We start from the raw sequence: 20,120 nt of genomic DNA, 5'->3' as shown, positions 1-20,120 counted from the left end.
GACAACATTGTCGGAGTATCATGGACTCCTGGTTACACCGGGATTCCAAGGAACGAATATTGGCAGCATTGTCGGTGTAGGAAGCCTACTATCGTTTTTAAACGAAGCTGGATCAGTGGATTAAAAAAAACACCTGAAGTTGTAGAGGTTCCATACCGACGTTCTAATAGTCCTAGGGCCTGACTAGAGCGATTAGCTGGGGTGGACAGGTTGCCTTGGTGAACGGTCACCAAACTATACTACTTATTGTAAGTCGAATGAAACTGCGTCCTACTTTTGTAGAGATACGTTGTGCTGATGCTAGAACTAGATCCTATGTCTTCGGTAAGGTAAAGATTTTCTTACCTGAGACTGACGCGTCAGATAAATTAATCGAACTCTCTTAATCAATTTATAGATCATTTAAAGCGCCAAGAGAGACTGAAAATTTTGGCGTACCCTCTTTTAGGGTTACTACAAAACGCCAGCTTCCACTGGTTGCCCCTTAAGGAGGCGAGGGTTGAACGGGGAACAAAGGGCTCTATTTGCCTGCGCTTCTTCTCTTCGTCTAACTCAGAGGTCGCCAAAGTGGTCTATATGGACCCTCAGGGGCCTATTTAACAAAACTAGGGGTCGATCTGAGCCAGGGGGTAGATTGGGGGTCGAAGGAAAAACAATTTCGAACCCAATACAGCGAACCTTGCAAAGAAACACCAGGCACACCCATCTCATTAATTAAGAAGCAATTCTGTAGTTACTTTACTTATTTAATAAATATTAAGGTATTTAAATTTCAACACTAAGGTATTTATCATAAAACTATTGTTACACAATGTAAAATTACTTCAATAAATGTTTAAAATCATAAAATAAATGTACAAACACAGTACCTAATAGATAGTTTTATTTTAATTAACTGAAAATTACTTTTATGGGGGCCGATGGAGATTTCGAAAAATTATATAGGGGTCCATGATCAAAAAAAGTTTGGCGACCCCCTGGTCCCAACTTCTTCCTAACACCGTTATGATTGAAACTCTAAAAAGTAAAAATAAATAAACCAAAATACTTTACCAAAATACTTCACGTTCAAGTAATAAACCACATTGGCGACCTTTGGTTTAGTAGAATGGTTTACTATCTCTATCTCTAGTGAACTCCGTATTTGTTACACTGGACCATTCCCTAGGTAAATATTATCTGTCTTGGCACAAGCCATTTGCCTAAAATAACAATTTGTCTGTGACATTTACACTCTGGCCATTTTGTTGAAACATTTTTCCTTTATAATTCTTAGCAGTAAGCAGTAAAAGCATTGTACAAAATGAAATATTTACTGATTCTATTAAAAAAAATATATATAAGTATAGTGTTTTTCATTTTTCCCAAATAGAACGAGACAAATAAAGAAATTGACTTTAATTCCAATTTCCCAATATTTCCATTTTCTTTTCATGCTTTTTCTAATCAAGCAGTATTAGATCAAAGAACTTTAGACAACTCATTTTCACCTCGGTAAAATGTATAATAGATTATCTTTAATTCTGAAAGAGATCAGAACTGTCAATAATAATTTACTAAAGGAATTGTTCCTTGTTTTTTGGTGACTGATTCATTAATTCAGAAAAAGTCTAGAATAATGCCAATTTGAGTCATTATTATTATTTTGCCAATCTTTCGATCAAGGGACTAGGTCATCTTCAGAGCTTATGCTATTGATTGGCATTATTCTTTCTTCCTTCTTATTAAAGGAACCTAAAGCAACAAAAATAACAGTGTTTAGATAGAAGATGGAGTTGAACAGAGGCCAATACAGAAGTGGATTTAGTTAAACGAAGAAGGTAATTGAAGATAAGACGCTATTGCCAACCACAAAACCTTTGAAAAGTTAATAAACCTTTGCAATAAAAAAAAAACATTTGTTCTTTCAATTCAGTTTTTATCACCAAGAAAAACCAAAATATTTTTTCTGTTTTAGTCCGTAGAAAACGGAATTGCGTACAGATTTTTACAGGTTTCATGCTAGATTTGCCATTGTAAAACTACTTTATTTTGATAGAATCCTAACTAGCAAGATTTGCTGCCAAAAAATGAAAAGAACCGCTAACATGGATGAATTAATGTGAAATAAGTGAATTATAAATGAAAAAATTCTTTTATATGTATTTTAAATCTATTTTATAATGCAAAAATAAAGCTGTTATTATTATTATTTTTTTTGGCGCATCAACAGATGAGGTTATTAGCGCCCGGAGCTTTTTCCAGTGCACTGCCGGCCTCCGGACAGTGTTCTCACGTTACAGACAGCACTGTTCCATCACCGGACAGTGAGCTGTAAGAAGCTCCTAGGAAGAGAAAATCTAAGGGTCAGCTGCTGGATTCAAACCCGGGACTTCCGCGTGGGAGTCCAGTATGCTAACCTCATAGCTAATCCCTTCCCTAACTTTTTTTTTTTTGGCGCATCAACAGCTGAGGTTATTAGCGCCTGGAGCTTTTTCCAGTGCACTGCCGGCCTCCGGACAGTGTTCTCACGTTACAGACAACATCACCGGACAGTGAGCTGTAAGAAGCTCCTAGGAAGAGAAAATCTAAGGGTCAGCTGCTGGATTCAAACCCGGGACTTCCGCGTGGGAGTCCAGTATGCTAACCTCATAGCTAATCCCTTCCCTAACTTTTTTTTTTTTGGCGCATCAACAGATGAGGTTATTAGCGCCCGGAGCTTTTTCCAGTGCACTGCCGGCCTCCGGACAGTGTTCTCACGTTACAGACAGCACTGTTCCATCACCGAACAGTGCTGTCTGTAAGAAGCTCCTAGGAAGAGAAAATCTAAGGGTCAGCAGCTGGATTCGAACCCGGGACCTCCGCGTGGGAGTCCGCTATGCTAACCTCATAGCTAATCCCTACCCTAACTTACTATTATTATGATTGAATCTAAGCATTTTGATTGGGCATTGAAACCATTCCAGATAGAAATGGATCAAGGTGAATGGCACAGCAAGAATTTGCAGAACTTTCTGCTGATGCTGAAGTCTTAAAACTTGAATTTCCCAAGAAAAGTTCAGCAACTTTTTGGTTTGGAGTTATAAAAAAGAATATCCAACAATCTCTGACGAAGCATTGAAAGTTCTTTTGCCATTTGGTACCATATAATGATGTGAATCATCATTTTCAACTTTACCATTAATAAAAACAAAGTACCATTCCAATACAGAAAATATTGAAAATGCTGTGAGACCTTCAATAACAAATAATTATCCCAGATTTAATTTATTGTGTGAAGATAAACAAACACATCATTCTCATTAAAAATAATTAATCGATTTTAATTTAAAACATTTTTTTATGGTTTTCTAGTTTTATTGCACAGTAAAAGTTTATTTGTGATAATATAAAATAAAATTTATATTTAAAAAGTGTTAATGTACCTAGACAAGAGACTTACCTGGAACCCCCCATACGAGACTTAAACGTACCGAACTAAACAAACGATACAAAACTTCTAGACCAGACTACTCGACAAACGCTCAAAACTCTCACTACAGAACAAACGACGACTCTATACAGCTCTTCTCACCACCAATATGGACTTCAGGACTCGAACTTTACGGAACAGCTAAAAAAATCCAACATCAATAGACAGCAAACACTCCAATCCAAGATACTCCGCCGCCATAGTAGACGCTCCCATTCTATGTTAGCAACCACACACAATACATACAGATCTCCAATTTCCAATCATCTCCGAACTTGCCAAAATCCGATATATTTCACCAAAAAAAACTCTCATTTCATCCCAACCCTTTAGCTGGCAAACTTGTCTTCAACTACGCTACACTCCAATCCTCGAAGACGGCTGAGACGCCGTTGGCCCCGTGACCAACTGGGTGACTAATGGCGGCCCATCACTGGATGACTGTCATTCACGTCTGCCACGTTATTTGTTTATACACTTATCTCATTTACTTATTGTGCCCTGCGGGTACAGGTGTAAATCTCAATAAAAGGATATTAAAAAAAAAGTGTAGATATTGATTTGATGATTTAATTGCTTTTATAATAATAAATATTTTTCTAAATATATAAGGCATACGGATTTCTTATTTTTTCGAACTTCAATTTTTTCCTGTTTAAAGAAATCGTGGATAAATTTAGCGGTGTTACGGCCTGATGTTTAATATTTAAGCTTATACAGGGTGAACCAGTAAGTATTGTCCATAGGCCTACTGCGTGTAGTATATCTAAAGTGGAGTTCAATGACGTATTGGACAACTTCATATTTTCCACTGTTCTTGAGTGACGTCACTTTAATTTTTTTTTTTCTAAAAACATTACTTTTTTGCAATAAAAATGTTATTACTCAGAAAATTTTAGTCCGAATTCGATTCTGACGACACGGTTAGAAAGACAGATAAATTTTCTAAAAATTGATACCATTTCGAAGCATAAGTTATTCTCCAAACAGCCTCAATCTTCCTCCGGATACTGGAAAAATAAAAGTAATCGAAATTTTTAAGAAAACTCATTAGGCTCTTATGTGATCATTTCCAGACCTAGATGCTGGCACGTTTTATAAAGGTTTCCTTGTCTAATGGGCTTTCAAATGGTATATCATTTTCAGGATTCCTTTTATCTTCGTATGAGAAATTGCGTTTGTTTTGCAAGAAAACGTGTTCACGAGCATACAGCAGTGATGTTGTATTGTGTTGTTTAATTCATTAAACTCTTGTGGATGGAGCTGTAGTCAATTTTTAAAGTAGATTGTCTTAAAATAAGGAAGTCTAAGGTTAATTATTGCACATTAAAAAAAAAAAAAAATTAATCTAAACTGAAATATTTGACAAAATGTTAGAAAATATTTTAAACAAGTGCTATTTTTATAATCGAAGGCTAATTTGCTTAGTTTCAAAATCTAACATTTTGTCAAATATTTCAGGTTAGATTTTTTTTGTTTTTATGTGCAATAAGTAAGCTTAAACTACCTTATTTTAAGACAATCTACTTTAAAAATTGACTACAGCTCCATCCACAAGAGTAGGCCTATTGACAATACTTACTGGTTCACCCTGTACATACAATCATAACTAAATATGACCTTAAATCGACTTATAGCCTAATCATTAGGTGTTGGGATATAAAGAGTCGGCAAGTTCCAGAAGCATTGCTCTAGGAAAAAGCACACGATTTGGCTGTAGTGTTGTGGGCATTTAGTTTGAATCTAATCTCAAGTAATCTCTACTAAAAGATCAATTTTTTAATAACTATTTATTTACACTCAGCAGTACCTCAAAACGTGCGATTCCACAATTATAGAAATTATAATGTTTCACGTTTACAATTATTACTCTCACGAGAATTTATAAATAAATGAATGGTTAAACAGAATTGATTTTATAAAAATACTTCACAAGATATTACTCAATGGAAATAGCAACTTTACAACAGTGTAACCTACAATAACTAACCTTTTCCTCTGTTATTGACAGTTGGGCCTTTTTTTTTAATCTTTGTCAGGCTATTTCTTCGAAAAATAAAGTAATAAAATAAAACTGGTTGAAATATCGAACTCTGCTGTCACGGAAGAAATATATATCATTTCAATAGTACAGAACAGAAGTAACTCTATGGTTATAAAACATTGTAAACTTTATACTTTCTTTGTTTTATGGCAAGCATTTCTAAAAAATTTTCCCTGTAGTTAAAAGAAAGTGAGTTACTTATTTTAAAAGAGAAATTTTTTTATATTTATTTACAAAACGGGCAATCACCCAGTTACAAAGAAATATAATAACTCAACATATAATAATATATAGAATATACATATATCGTACATATATACATATATAGACATAGAATAGAAATAAAAATAAAATAGAAACAATATATAGGCATACTTTACTTAATAGATATTCTTTAGAATATATACTATAAATATACTGTAACGAAGTTGACCTGGGCACAGAAGAAAGGCCTAGATTGTTCTAGGGGTTAAGCGACCAATGTCGGTATCAGGCCACCACTGTGTAGACAAAAGGGCCGGTCTCTACCTGAACTAGAAAGGAAAGGGCTAGATTGTTCAAGGAGTTAGTGACCTGTGTAAAAGCCAGCTAAGAGAAAGGCCTCAGTTGGGGTGGTGGCATATGTGTTTTCCCAGCCAGTGATTGACAGGTAGGAGCGAGACAGAGAGTAGGAGGAGGGCGGCCCCAGCTGAGGTGGTGGCAGTATGTTTTCTCCAGCCAATTAACGTCAGGAGGGCGTGGAAACTTATGCTCAGAGAGCTGGAGGAGGGCAGTCCCAGTTGGAGGGAGGCACGCAGTTAAAAGGAGGCAGACACAACTGGAGAAGTCAGTTTTTAAGGAGTTCTTAACGAGTTGTTAATCAGTTTTTAATCGAGTTTTCAGTCTTGTAGTTTTAGTCAAGTTTTTGAGTTAGTTTTGGAGAGACTCTGGAAGTGATAGTTTTTGAGAGAGTCAGTGTTGCGGAGTGCTTCAGTGGTAGCTAGTTGGGCAATTAGTCAGTTGATGAGTAGAGCTGTGTTTGTGTAGCAGAGACTAGTGCAATTCGGTGCAGTGCGGACCAGGGGTCAGTCGGGGAACAGTTTTGTGGCGTTACGTAGTGAGTAAGTAACAGTAAACTGTTGTGACAGTTGTAAATGGTAACTGTCATGAATAGCGTTAGTTGCTAGTAAATGTTAATGTCAGTAATGTTAATGAGTTAATAAATCAGGTTATTACTTACAAATTTAGCGAGTTTTATTATTTATCAAACCCACATCTTATTTAATAACTAGTGGCAGGCATTAGTTGTGTAAGTAAAGTTCTTTCTTAGTAAAAGGACAAGAGAAAAACTTTACAATACTTTAAAAATAGATAAATATACTTTATTAATAAATCTTTATGATATCACAAATAACTGGTAAGAAGTTTTCTCTAGTACAAATCATTGCAAAATCAGTTATTTAAAAAACGTTTCAATTCGATCGTGTTGGTGTTAAATAAATCTAAATCAGCGGGTAGATGATTAACTTCATCCGCAACTCTTGGAAAATAACTGAACTTACGATAACTAGTACTATGGCAAACTTTAGAAAACACTTGTTTTTGTCTAGTGCTGTTTGTTGGCACGTGAAAATTTAACAATGATAACAGTTCAGGACAATTAATATTATTATTTAGTATTTTGAAAATAAAAATTAAGTCCGTGGCTTGTCTACGAAACTGTAAAGTACTCAAACCAGTAAATTCCATTATGTCATCTTACGGTACTTCCTACATGGCTTTTGTCTCTCGATACCAGAGCAATCTTAGGAATCTTCTTTGAAGTGATTCAAGCTTGTTGACGTAAGTTTTCTGATAAGGAGACCATAAAGCAGAGCAGTACTCAAGAATAGGTCGCACCATTACTTTGTAAAGGATAATTATGGTTCTGACATCTTTAAAGTTTCGAGTAGATCTAGATATAAAGCCAAGCATTTTATTTGCCTTTGTGACTATAGAGTTCATGTGGAGGTTGAATGAAAGGTTAGCACTGAACGTAACACCAAGGTCATTCACTACATTAGATCTAGTTAGTGTTGTAGCATGAAGAGAATAATCGAAGCTGGTAAACCTCCGACTACGATGATAGGATAATGTTGCAATCCAGAATTTTGTGGCGAGCAATAATAGCGTGAAGTTATTTTGGGTAGTTTTTAAAAATAGAAAAGCAAGTCGAGAACATAGTAACTCTAGATAGAGAGCAGAATATGGGTGTATTTTTTAAAAAAATGAAATGTGGTTTTATAAAAAATAAATTTTTCTAATCTTATGAGAGCCATTTTGAGTTGTAACTCCTTTGCTATTTTGAGTTGTAACTCCTTTGCTATTTTGAGTTGTAACTCCTTTGCTATTTTGAGTTGTAACTCCTTTGCTATTTTGAGTTGTAACTCCTTTGCTATTTTGAGTTGTAACTCCATTGCTATTTTGAGTTGTAACTCCTTTGCTATTTTGAGTTGTAACTCCTTTGCCATTTTGAGTTGTAACTCCTTTGCTGAACTGTGAATTAGACATTAATATGATATGAAAGCAGCACTACAAAAATGGCAGACAGATTACAGTAATGGTAATAAAGGGAGAATCTATAAAACTATGGCAGATCAGTTACCTAGACAACCATGGTTTAAGGGAACTGTCACGAAATAAATGGGTTGTTACGACAATAAGCAGGCTGAGAGCGAACCACGCGGTGTGCGGATCGTATCTACACAGGATCAAAACAAAAGGTCCTCTCTCCTCTTTGCGTAGATTGCAATGAGGGGGAGGTTTTCAGGACATATAATAATGGATATGTCCACGTTATGTGGTAGAAAGGAAACGAATGTTTGACGACATATACAGAGTATTTAGATGCACCATTTCGCTACGAAGACATATTATTCTCCACTAACATCTGTGTGCTTAAGTCTATAGCAGAGCCTGCAAAGAAATATGGTTATAGCCGATTAGAATGAATGCAAGAAAATGATTAGAGAAGGATTACGGTGATTTTAATTTCGGTTAAGCTATAAGGTTGGCAGGAATATAGAGTACTGATCCATCCATTAGTTTGTATGTAAATAGTTGTATATAGTAGAGGGATGAATGTGTGAAGCGAATGTATTTATAAGTAAGAATGGAGAGTGAGTGTTATTCTAGTGATAAGCACCTAGACGATGCGGACAGTGAGCTGTAATAAAGTATCTAGAAAGAGTAAAATCTACAAGCCAGTAGCCCGTGATCTCCGCGAGCCAATCAAGTGTGTACTCTAGACACTGAGCTTAATTACTTGAGTTTAAGTGTTCGCGTTTTTAGGCTGGAACGGTAAATTCCTTGCAAGTAGCTACTCCACTTGATTTCAGAGAGGATGTTTGTGAGCAATTATTGGAATGTAAAATATCTTACGTAAAAGGCCTAGACAGGTCGAAACATGTAGAAGAAATTTTAGCATAAAAAAGCAAAAGGAGACATTCAAAAAAACTTCATCATCCAATATTAATTTAAAATTAATGCATATTCTATAAAACCTAAAGGAAATGCATTTTATTAATGGTATTACAGTTGAAAGTCAAGTAGCAATGCAAAAACAAATATTTGCCCATTTAACATTTCCATCAATGTGTAAAGGACTTGATAAAACCCTTCTTTGTTTCGATTCCCCTTTCGCATTTATTTATCTTGGGGTAAGTGTAAATAAATTTTAGCTACGACTGTTCAACAAGATAAACTAGTCAAGTCTTGTTTGTGATCCCAGAAATGTTAATCTTCTTCCCTTTTTTACAAATAACATAACTTTGTTATTTCTACTTTTATTGCGTGTTATTTCTCTTTTGGAAACATTAGGCTCATATATGTGCCCTAGTTTATACGAAAAATAATATTATCTTTATAAATACAATTTGTAGGAAAAACAGTCGAAGTTTCCTCTACGAAAATATTTTGCGATCTCATTACAATTTAGCAAAGCAATTATTAAGAAAGATAACATTTTTATTTCTTTCCTATAAAATTCAAAAAGTGAAATTACGTAATAATCATTACTTGTACTTGGAAGTACAGCTCTATGGGATATTAATTATTCTTCTCCATAACTCGTAGTATTAGTTTGGAATCACATATTGAAAAATTTAGATTTCTACCTGAATTAAATGAGAACTGAGGCGAACTCTGAATGCGAAATGAAAAAATATCAACGTAAAATTCGTGCTAATATTATTTAGTTTCAACTAACAATAATCGTAAATTCATTTGTTAGCCAAGCTATTAGAGGCGAGGCTCGCAAAGCTAAAATGTGTATTGTTAGTTAGTGGGTTCGTTTCCCAGTCTAGGTGCTTTTGATTTTATTTAGAGGTTAATAAAAGAAATTCACTGTAAAGTATGTTGGTTTGATCGGTACCGTTCACGTCACCTAATTTAGTAGTTAGAGGTAAAAGCCAACCTGAAAAAATAGGCAGGTTCCTCCGCTCCCGATAATTTGGTAATGACCAGTGGTGAGAGTGACATTGAAGAGGAGGACGATGATTTTTGTATCGAGTGTAAAGGATATTTTTATGATAGGAAGGGCCCAAAATGCGATTGGCTTCAATGCATAACATGCAAGAGATGGCCACATGAAATTTGCAGCAAAGACAATTTGCATTGCAAAAAATGTTAAAAATTAAACAAAAAATGTCTTTTGTTCGGTGTTCCTTCCCATCAGTGTTTAATGAGAATATTTTGCTGTTTACCTAACATTAAATTTGTAATTTTTTCTTTCTCAATTTATATCTTGAGATATTGTTGCATCTTCCCCCGCATCAACTGGCATCTTCCCCACATGATGGTTTTGCAATTAATCTAATATACTAATATATACAGGGTGGAACCGGATAAGTGACGAAAATTTTTTTCTGTTAAACTACATTCAAAATGTAGTACAACGCCGCCTGAACGAGTGTCCTATCTCTATCTGTTAGAAAGTTATGATTTTTTCAGGTTTTTTTCGACTAAACCCGACCTTACGTCATAAAAACACTATTTCTCATCTTGTGCCTCACTTATTTACATTTTTCACCTCATTTTCGGATTCAGCATTAAATTTCCTATAATAATAGATCATTTTCGTAGTTATTTAACTTTAATCAGATTCAATTATTACAATAAGAAAGTTAATTTTTTTAGGAATTTAGAATTTTCATGAATTTTCAAAAATTAGCCTCTTCGACAAAATTGATCTTAGAGGCTGTCAAATTTCTCAAAAACTGCTCCTTTTAATACTCTTTCCAATGGTATAATAATCAGTTTCAATAATAGCTGTTTTCTTTGGTCTATTACTGAGAAAGTGCTGAAAAACACGGTGTTAGCGAAGGAAGCAAAGGGGACTGGTTGAAGCGTACTCGCATATCAATACTATTATTTATTAACAAAATCATTTCTTTAAGCATGTAAAATACATAATTACTTAGTAATTATTGATGTATCATGTTCTCAAAATGCCGACCTCGATTCCTGACGCATAACCGAGCGCGTTTTCGCATTGCTCCCAGTGTTGTTGAATCTTCCTCACAACGTTAGCAGAAATTTAATTTATCAACAAGACGGAGCTCCACCTTATTATTCGGTGAACGTCAGAAGATGGTTGTCGCAACGTTTTCCTGAGTGGATAGGGCGAGGTGGAACTACCGCGTGGCCACAGAGATCTCCTGACCTCAACCCTATGGACCACTTCGTATGGGGTTTTCTTAAGAGTGAGGTCTACAAGGTTGAGGTCAACAGTGAAGAACAGGTGAGAAGACGGGTAATTTCTGCTTCAGAAAAACTGAAAGAACATTTTCAACAACAGTGGGAGCAATGCGAAAACGCGCTCGGTTATGCGTCAAGAATCGAGGTCGGCATTTTGAGAACATGATACATCAATAATTACTAAGTAATTATGTATTTTACATGCTTAAAGAAATGATTTTGTTAATAAATAATAGTATTGATATGCGAGTACGCTTCAACCAGTCCCCTTTGCTTCCTTCGCTAACACCGTGTTTTTCAGCACTTTCTCAGTAATAGACCAAAGAAAACAGCTATTATTGAAACTGATTATTATACCATTGGAAAGAGTATTAAAAGGAGCAGTTTTTGAGAAATTTGACAGCCTCTAAGACCAATTTTGTCGAAGAGGCTAATTTTTGAAAATTCATGAAAATTCTAAATTCCTAAAAAAATTAACGTTCTTATTGTAATAAATGAATCTGATTAAAGTTAAATAACTACGAAAATGATCTATTATTATAGGAAATTTAATGCTGAATACGAAAATGAGGTGAAAAATGTAAATAAGTGAGGCACTAGTTGAGAAATAGTGTTTTTATGACGTAAGGTCGGGTTTAGTCGAAAAAAACCTGAAAAAATCATAACTTTCTAACAGATAGAGATAGGACACTCGTTCAGGCGGCGTTGTACTACATTTTGAATATAGTTTAACAGAAAAAATTTTTCGTCACTTATCCGGTTCCACCCTGTATATGTAATTAAAGAATAAAAAACAACCTGGGCGTTGACACATTTGGTGTTGTTTTTCGATAACCCAGTTTCCTACAAAACGGAAATAAGTGTTAAGTGTGGCATCTTCCCCCCACTTACCTTATACTTTACCGTATATTTACTTTATATTTTGTTTAAACACCTTATATTAAACCGAAATACACATTTAAAGGTTAATTGCTAAAATTGCTTGGCACTGTTAAGACCCATATGGACATATGGAGCAGAAGTGTGAGGCTCAACCAAACCTTCTAACTCCAAACGCCTGCAGACAATGTAATCCAAAATCTTACGGAAAATCCTGAATGCTCCATACTACATTTCTAACCTTACCATTCACACTGACCTTCACATCCCTTTTGTAACCGACCTAATAAAGTCTCGCTACCGCAACTTTCACAGCCTCCTAGCTCTCTCCATCCTAATCCTCTTGTACCAACAGCTCTCCTCTCCTCACCTTCCAGACAATCCTCCTCGTCGCTTGAAGCGGAAGTGGCCTAGAGACCTATTGTGATTAAATCACTGTGAAAGAGTTTCACCAGTGGGTGATTGCTCTAACCATGTCATTACAAGAGAACTGAACCAGTAAGATCAAATTTACCTGATGCAACAATTGTTGCAGTTGTAAATATGGCTAATAAAGTGAAAAAAAAGAAAAAAGAAATTGCTAAAATTAATTGACGAAATTTCACAAATTCTTAGACGAATTTGTGAAATTTCGTTTAAGTAATAAGAGGAAAAATTTAAAATTTAATTACCATATTATGGTAAGAGTAGTCTTATAAGAAAATTAACTTTACCCAAAAAAGATAATTTTCTCAGAAAAATTTATAGGTGCATTATATCCTTATTTCCTTTTGGCGTTGAATAGAGAAGGTTTGAGGGAGACGCTGTAGCTTTACAAACTGAGTTAGTAGTACACTGAATGATTTAGTTTAGTGGCCGGGACCAATCATGACATTACTGTCGTGGGTCGGTTGGGAGAGAAACGATTTCTCTTTAAGATAGGAAATGCCGACGGGAATAGAGTTCAGTTAGATAAAGGGTGAGAAGGTTGGACAAGGTTACCCGCTTAGGGGGGGGGTTTAAGAGTTGTTGGAGAGCTAAGGGAAGACCGCCAGTAACAATAGGAGGAGTTTAAGGTAGGGAAAGTGGTCCTTTCCCACAGAAAATTCAATCTACAACCAATCTGGAGGTAATGGACATGAGGAAGAATGGTGGAACAATTACCTCTCCGCTCGGTGGCTAACGCCCAGACTAGGTAATGTTGTACAAGAGGGTTTGCATGAAGAATTTCCTGGCTCACCGAAGTTAGGGATGGTGGTTGGAAGAGAAATGGTTGAAAAGACCTCATATAAATAGGATAAGAGATGTGGAGGTAGTAACTTCTATACATACGAGTACATGGGCGCACATGTAGCAAAGAAAAGGCCATTGTACATGGATATACCATGTTATCTAATAGTCCAACAGCGTGCTGATATCCTGTTCGCTTTATTATTAGTGTAGCTCCTACAGGAGTTAATATTTAAATTAAAAAAAAATGGCAGGACCACTCACTGACTTTCTTTTACTCCAATTCTCGGGGATATAACTTACACATTTTTTTCAAATTTCGTATTCATTTCTTACTATCGTCGCTCAAATTTTAAAACTGTTCTTTAGATATCTGTACATCAGTTTCACTTGAACTGTTAAGGAACGGTAAATGTTCTGCAGTTGTGTAAATAAAGTTTTTTTAAAAAATCTTTTATTGAAATTTACAACTGCAACGATTGTTGCAACAATCAAATGTGGAACAAGATAAAATATTATCCCGCCTATTTTTTCAGGCGGGCTTTACGTCCAACTACCAATAAGGTGCCGTAGATGGAGGCGACTAGCAAACATACTTCACAGTAAATTTCTTTTATTAACCTTTAAATAAAATCCAAGGCTTAAGACCGGTGATCGAACCCAGTACCACAATGCATATTAGCTTTGCAGATCTCGCCTCTTAACCGCTCGGCTACCGTGGCGCCTTGGTAAAAAAAAAAAAATATATCACGTGAAAATATACGAGTGGAGGGAGGCACCCAGTAGTCACTCCATTATCATGGACATATGTATGCTCTTATGACAGTAGATCGCGGGGTCATATTCTCTTCAATCTTCTTGGAGGATCACCTGGTATTGCGGAAGAAGATAGGTGTTCTATGAGAGGGTTAGGATATGCTGCTGTAGAGGAATGAAATTTTGAGAGAACTAGTTTTAAGCAAGATCTTTAATGAAAGCGATTTTGAGATCATTATGGATGGTGAGGTTAGAAATATAGAATGGAGCGTTAAGAGGTTTTCGAAGTATTTTTGACTGTAAAGTCTGGAGGCGTAGTGGAGTTAGAACGCTTAGTCGATCCCCATAATTCGATGGCCGTATGACCAAATAGGTCGCAGTAACAGAAATGTAGGTTGAGTAGGCGAGAAGTTTTGTAGCGTTGGTTATTTTCTTGTCTTTTCAGTCTAGTCTGAGGTACACCATGTCAACCGTTTGCTGTAGGTACAGCCCAAGGTAGCGTACTTTGACCACAGTTGGTACAGGAGTTTAGTTCATGAAGATGGGAGGTAGAATTTTCACTTCAAACACACATCAACCACTTACAGGAGTGGCTTAACAAATGGCGAATCAAAACTAACGTTACCAAATCATATTACGTGTATTCGTATATACTATATAGTATTTACTATTAGACGAAAAAAATAAAGTTTAAAAAAGAAATAATAATAATTAAAGCTCATTTTCAAGATTTCGGTGATTATTATTACCATTTTTTGTACGATTATTTTTACTATCGAAGGCCTAGTAATGGATTCATGTCATTTTTTCGTTTCCCTGTGTCTGAGGGTAGGGACTATCCTGAACAGAAAAATTTTCTTTTAGTATAAGCATCTGATACGAAAGTGCATTCGCTACAAGAACGTTCTAAGGACAACCAAACTTGTTCTAATTCTAGTTCGTTTGATGTAAACAAAGCTTTAGGTGTACTGCAGCGGAAGTATTCAGGCAAAGTATTTAACCAGAATTTCGAAATCAATTTCCATTAATGGAAATAATTTGACCATTTTATTAAATTTAAAAGAAAATTTGAGACTGACTCTCTTTTGCCTTAAATATGTATGAAAGATATCTTCTTATAAAAGTAAATCGGATTGTATGAAATAGAAGAACAGGTTGCTTGTGCTGTTTCCATTTTCAGTAGTCTGTGGTACTTAGAAGACACGGAGCATGAATGTAGAAAGGCGGCTGTAGGAGAGGAAATCTCTTTATTAACTTACACAAGGCTAAGGTAAAGGTAGGGCATGTGGCATGCAATATTCCCATACGGGACAGTAATATCTGTTTCCTTTTCATCGCTATGTTATTTAAAGAAACATGGCGGCAGCTTTCGCAATTCAAAGTAGGGATCTTTTTACTAAAAAATATTTACTATATTGTGAAGATTATTTTTAATAAAATAAATAAAGCCTATATTAAATTTTAAAGGATTTTAGACTAAAAAATTGTTTATTTATTTATAGAGATCAATATTCCTGCAGCAAAGTTCATGGAGTATTTATAAACCCCACTTTTGATCCATTCTGGTTACTACTGAGTCGCTGAAGAGAGAGAATTATTTAATTTTATTAAATGGGAAACTCTCTCTCGTGCTTAAAAAAGTGGTTGAACCAAAAAAGTATCAAGAAACGTGAAGCAAAATCAAATCACTTCTTCCCGGGTTGTGTGGCCCCTGAAACTGTTCCTAGAAGCAGGAATTAGAACTTGTCTCATAGCTAAGATTGAGTTAATCTTCCATTTTAATGAGAGATGGTCCAAAGGAAGTCATCCTCAGTGTTTTGGCGGTGTATAAGGAACAAGGATATACCATATTGTTGCTCCCCTCTCTTTCCGGCAAGATCCTAGAGACAAGTCCAAGGTGAAAGTATCAATGGTTCCATCAAAGAGCCACTGAGAGGTACTGGGCGCTCTTTCGTAGTAAGTAGCCTTTTTTCCCTTGTATACTCGAAACTTTGGGATAGAAACTGGCCTTGCCAGAAACTCTTCGTCAATAATGGGGACAGTGAAGGAAAATGTACATTGGAGAAGGTTATAGCTTCCGGAAGAGTGAACATCATAACCTCCCGGTATTTCTTCCCTTCCTTTTTGGGTTCCCCAACTCTGCCTTGGTGGTTTCCAAGTATTATGTTCTCCTTAAGGAGATTTGAGGAAGAGATTTTATAAATACCATTCCCGATCTTTGGTATTTCCCTAGAGAATCTGGACAGTTGGTGTTTACTTTATAGCCTGCTAAGTGAACTACCACCGTTTTAATTGGAGGCTAACTTTGGAATACCTTAGAAATTCTTTTGCGGTGAGATGTTACATGCGATTAGGACCAGGGTGATTATATCTGGGCTACCAGCACTCCTACTTTCTCAGAAGATCGCAGGAGAACGATTGAGGAATGTTTGGAGCAAAGCGTAGAAAGCTAATTGTGCGCGAATATCATAAAAATACTATTATTCGAGGTGTAGCTATTAAATAACGAGACTGATGACGCTACAGAAGAGCTATGCATGCGCCAAATCCTAACGACCGACAGCTGTGCAGCGTAAATCCTTCTCTTTCGATTGCAGCGTCTCACGTGTTTGTAGAGAAATCTGTCTGACCGGAACCGTCGTTTGTGTAAGAGGTGTTAGTTGAGTTTTGCCGAAAACTAAAACTTATCCTTTATCAAAAGAATGAATGTTTATCACGTGCGCAAGTTTTTGAGTGGTTCAAGCGTTTCCAAGATGGCCGAGAGGACGTTGGAGATGATGACCGCCCGGGTCGCCCTTCCACGTCCAAAACGGATGAAAATATCAATTATAATTAATCAACATTACTACCGTGAGGTGCTTGCTTAACTCCGTGAAAGAGTAACGAAAAAACGACCCGATTGGTGGAAGAACAAGTCACAGGGTTCTCCATCAAGACAACGCGCCAGCTCACACTGCGTTGTCTGTCAAGAACAGTTTCTAGCCAAGTACAACATCCCAGTTTTAGGATCCATCCGCCTTATTCGCCTGACCTGACCCCATATGACTTTTATCTGTTTCCCCAAAGCTAAATCTGCATTAAAAGGAACACGATTTCAGTCCGTTGAAGCTGTGAAAGAAACAGCGGCACGCGTCATGCAGGAGCTCACAGAAAAAGACTTCCAGCACTGTTTCGAACTATGGTAAATTCGCATGGAGCGTTGTAGGGATAGGAGACAGGTGTATATTGAAGGTGATAATAACTAAATATGTATAAATTTAAAATAAAATATTTTACAGCAATAGTCTCGTTAATAGCCACACCTCGTAATAATTCAACCTTTTTAAAACTGCAACAAACCATCCTAACTAAACAAAACCCAAATTTATTTGCTTTATGACATCTCTCTATTTCCCTCGCTGCAAGTCATAATGCTGTTTATATTATTGGAAATAATTATATTTTGTTACAGGTATCTTTTTTCTCAACCAGTCCAGAACTGAGCAACAAACAGCGATTCGAATACTTCACGAGGACAATACCATCTGATCATCATCAAGTGAAGGCCATGGTAGAGATTGTACGCCGCCTTGGTTGGAGTTACGTTTCAATTATTTACGAAGAATCTAATTACGGCATTAAGGTAAGAACTAAATTTGGTGTCCTTCACGTTTTCAAATATTGTTTGTAATTTTCTCAAAGCAGCCTACGATTAGGTCTATCACTTTTTAGTTATGCATATATCTAATAGTTTACTTTTTCCAGTGATTCCACTAATCACTCTCTCTGGTTTTTAACTCAGTTACTAACAGCTCTTTGAATCTGCCCATATGGCTAAGGATGTTACTTCTCGGGGAGGAAAAACCAAGGCCTGAGAGCTTTACCCAGGAGCCACTCTCCAGAATTAAGAGTCTGATTAAACGGACGGGTCTGGAGGGTGAGCTCTAAAGCCGGGGAGCCACAATAGATCCATAGGGGCCGCGGTGGCGCAGGCCTTGAGGCCTCCCTAATTTAATCTAATCTAATCTGCCCATAGATTTGTTAGCCACTTGGGAAGTTCAAGAAAACGATTTTTTACTTAATTATGATGTAGAAAAAATAAGAACTCTAGCCCAAATTTGTTCGACTGGTACTAAAATTCCGTAGAATTGAATAGAATTTAAGCTAAACGAGCGAACAACCAGAAAACATGTTTTAATTGTAGACCTATGCTTCTACAGGTTTTGAAGGATTTAAAGATATTGTCGTTTATCTTTTTACGTCTTGGATAGCATTCTCCCTAAAATACCCATTTTAGAGTAATGTACGATTCTTATATTATACAATGGCCCTTAGACTTCATATACAATTAGATCGAAACATTTATTTGAAGAAGAACTGTCAGAGTGTTCTGTCTTGAATGGAATAAACCAACCAGGAAGTCAGAAAATTAATGCAAATGATGTAGAACAGTCTGGAATCAAGGAATCATTTAAGAAAAATAAATTTCAAAGTCAGTTTTTAATGATATGTGGGAGCCAAAAGGCAAATAGGCAGGCATTAAATTGGTTAAGCCATTGAGAGCTCGCAAATTCATGAAGAGAGCATGATTAAACATGTTCATGTTGAATACTTATATGTTATTGGATATTTAGTAAAAAACATAACATTCTATTGCCGTTAATTACTTAAAACTAATCTTGTAAATAAATGCTAAGAATCCAAAAATTAATTTTGAAAAGTGAGCACTTAAGCTCAACCGTGTTTTATCAAATTTTGTAATTTTAATAACATACTTTTATTCCTATTTAAAATAATACTGGTTAATGACGCTGCTCATTATATTTCTGAAACTTTAAAAGACCCTATCTCATAACAATCTTAAGAACCGTTTTTCTACGAAAATTGTTTCAAATCTAGTGAATATGTTTCGAAATAATAAATATGCCTGAGTATTATGAGCACATAATGAGTTTTCGAGGAAAATTTAGCCTTAGGTTGACCAATTTTGTCCAAATACTCAGATTCCAAATCTTTCTATAGTTTTTTGATTTTACTTTTAGAGCTGACCACACTCACATAACCCTAATTAAAAACAAATCAGCCTCAGAGAAAACGGCATAAGTAGGTAAAAGATATTAGTTCTTCCAACTGTTGAGAGAATAATCGATAAAAGGAAACAGGTAGCCTTGACGGTGTTGCACACCTGTTGGACCTAACCTTTGTTGCAAAATATTAGTACTTTAAGTTACTCTTTACTGCACTTCTTCATCTTTTTTTTATTCCTTCAAAACTTCAAAGTGATGACTAATCTCACTTAATTACGAACTACTTTTTATTTATTATTTTTATTTATTTTGCAACTGTAATCAATTTACAATAAGCAAAAGAGATGAGTGTAAGGAAATGGTGCAGATACATATTCACGCATATACGTATATACAGGGTGATCCATTTAAAACGCACCAATCGCTAATAACTTTTTAGGAAAGCGAATTTCAAAAAAACCCATGAAGTAAACTATATGTTTATTTTGGTCTAGTTTTCAAATTTTCCACCCCCGATGCTGTATCTTTATTTTTTGCGGAGTTACGGCCAAAAACCCAATTGAGGTTTTATAAGGACCACTGGTTTTGATAATGATTATGAAAACTACATAATAAACTATGAAAAATGACGTCAACCCCGTTTCCATATCCCTAATATTTGTCGAGTTATGTAAGATCAAAGTTACAATTTTATCTATTCGTGAACGGTTTTCAATATTAATTTTCCACCAGAAATACACGTTTTGGGAGGTTCTCTGAATGCAAAAAATGTTTTTGATGACGCAAAGAACAAAAATAATAATAATTGAAGATTTTAAAACATGTAGTGTAATATAATGGTGGTGAGTGTGTCAGGATAAACTTGTTTTATCATCAAATAAAAGCAATCATCACATCATTTTAATGCACCCAGTATGCAAGACTTCTTGACACAACCAAACCAACACCCTGGCAAGCGATTCTTACCGTAATGTTAGGTCAAGAATGGCTGAAGAAATCCTTGACTGAGAAACCGAAAGAAGAAGAAGAAAGGACAGAAGAAAGTGGATAGAAGGCGTCC

At 35.8% G+C, this 20,120-nt stretch overlaps 1 protein-coding gene and 1 long non-coding RNA gene across 2 annotated transcripts in view; one reads left to right on the top strand and one right to left on the bottom strand.

Annotated features, from left to right (window-relative positions):
• LOC141447018 (metabotropic glutamate receptor 2-like) overlaps positions 1-20,120 on the top strand; it is a 531,413-nt gene that overhangs the window by 215,938 nt on the left and 295,355 nt on the right. The window contains exon 4 of the mRNA XM_074114157.1: positions 17,506-17,676. Within this exon, the coding sequence (XP_073970258.1) occupies positions 17,506-17,676 (171 nt within the window). The remainder of the gene's footprint in view (positions 1-17,505; positions 17,677-20,120) is intronic.
• The window catches only part of LOC141447020 (uncharacterized), a 109,602-nt gene that overhangs the window by 66,811 nt on the left and 22,671 nt on the right, over positions 1-20,120 (bottom strand). The window lies entirely within an intron of this gene.

Source organism: Rhodnius prolixus, unplaced genomic scaffold (genome assembly GCF_049639745.1).
Source record: "Rhodnius prolixus isolate KJV_2025 unplaced genomic scaffold, Rpr scaffold_7, whole genome shotgun sequence".
In the NCBI taxonomy this organism is placed as follows: Eukaryota; Metazoa; Arthropoda; class Insecta; order Hemiptera; family Reduviidae; genus Rhodnius; species Rhodnius prolixus.
The sequence above is the reverse complement of the archived record's forward strand: the minus strand, read 5'-3'. Positions and strand labels throughout refer to the sequence as shown.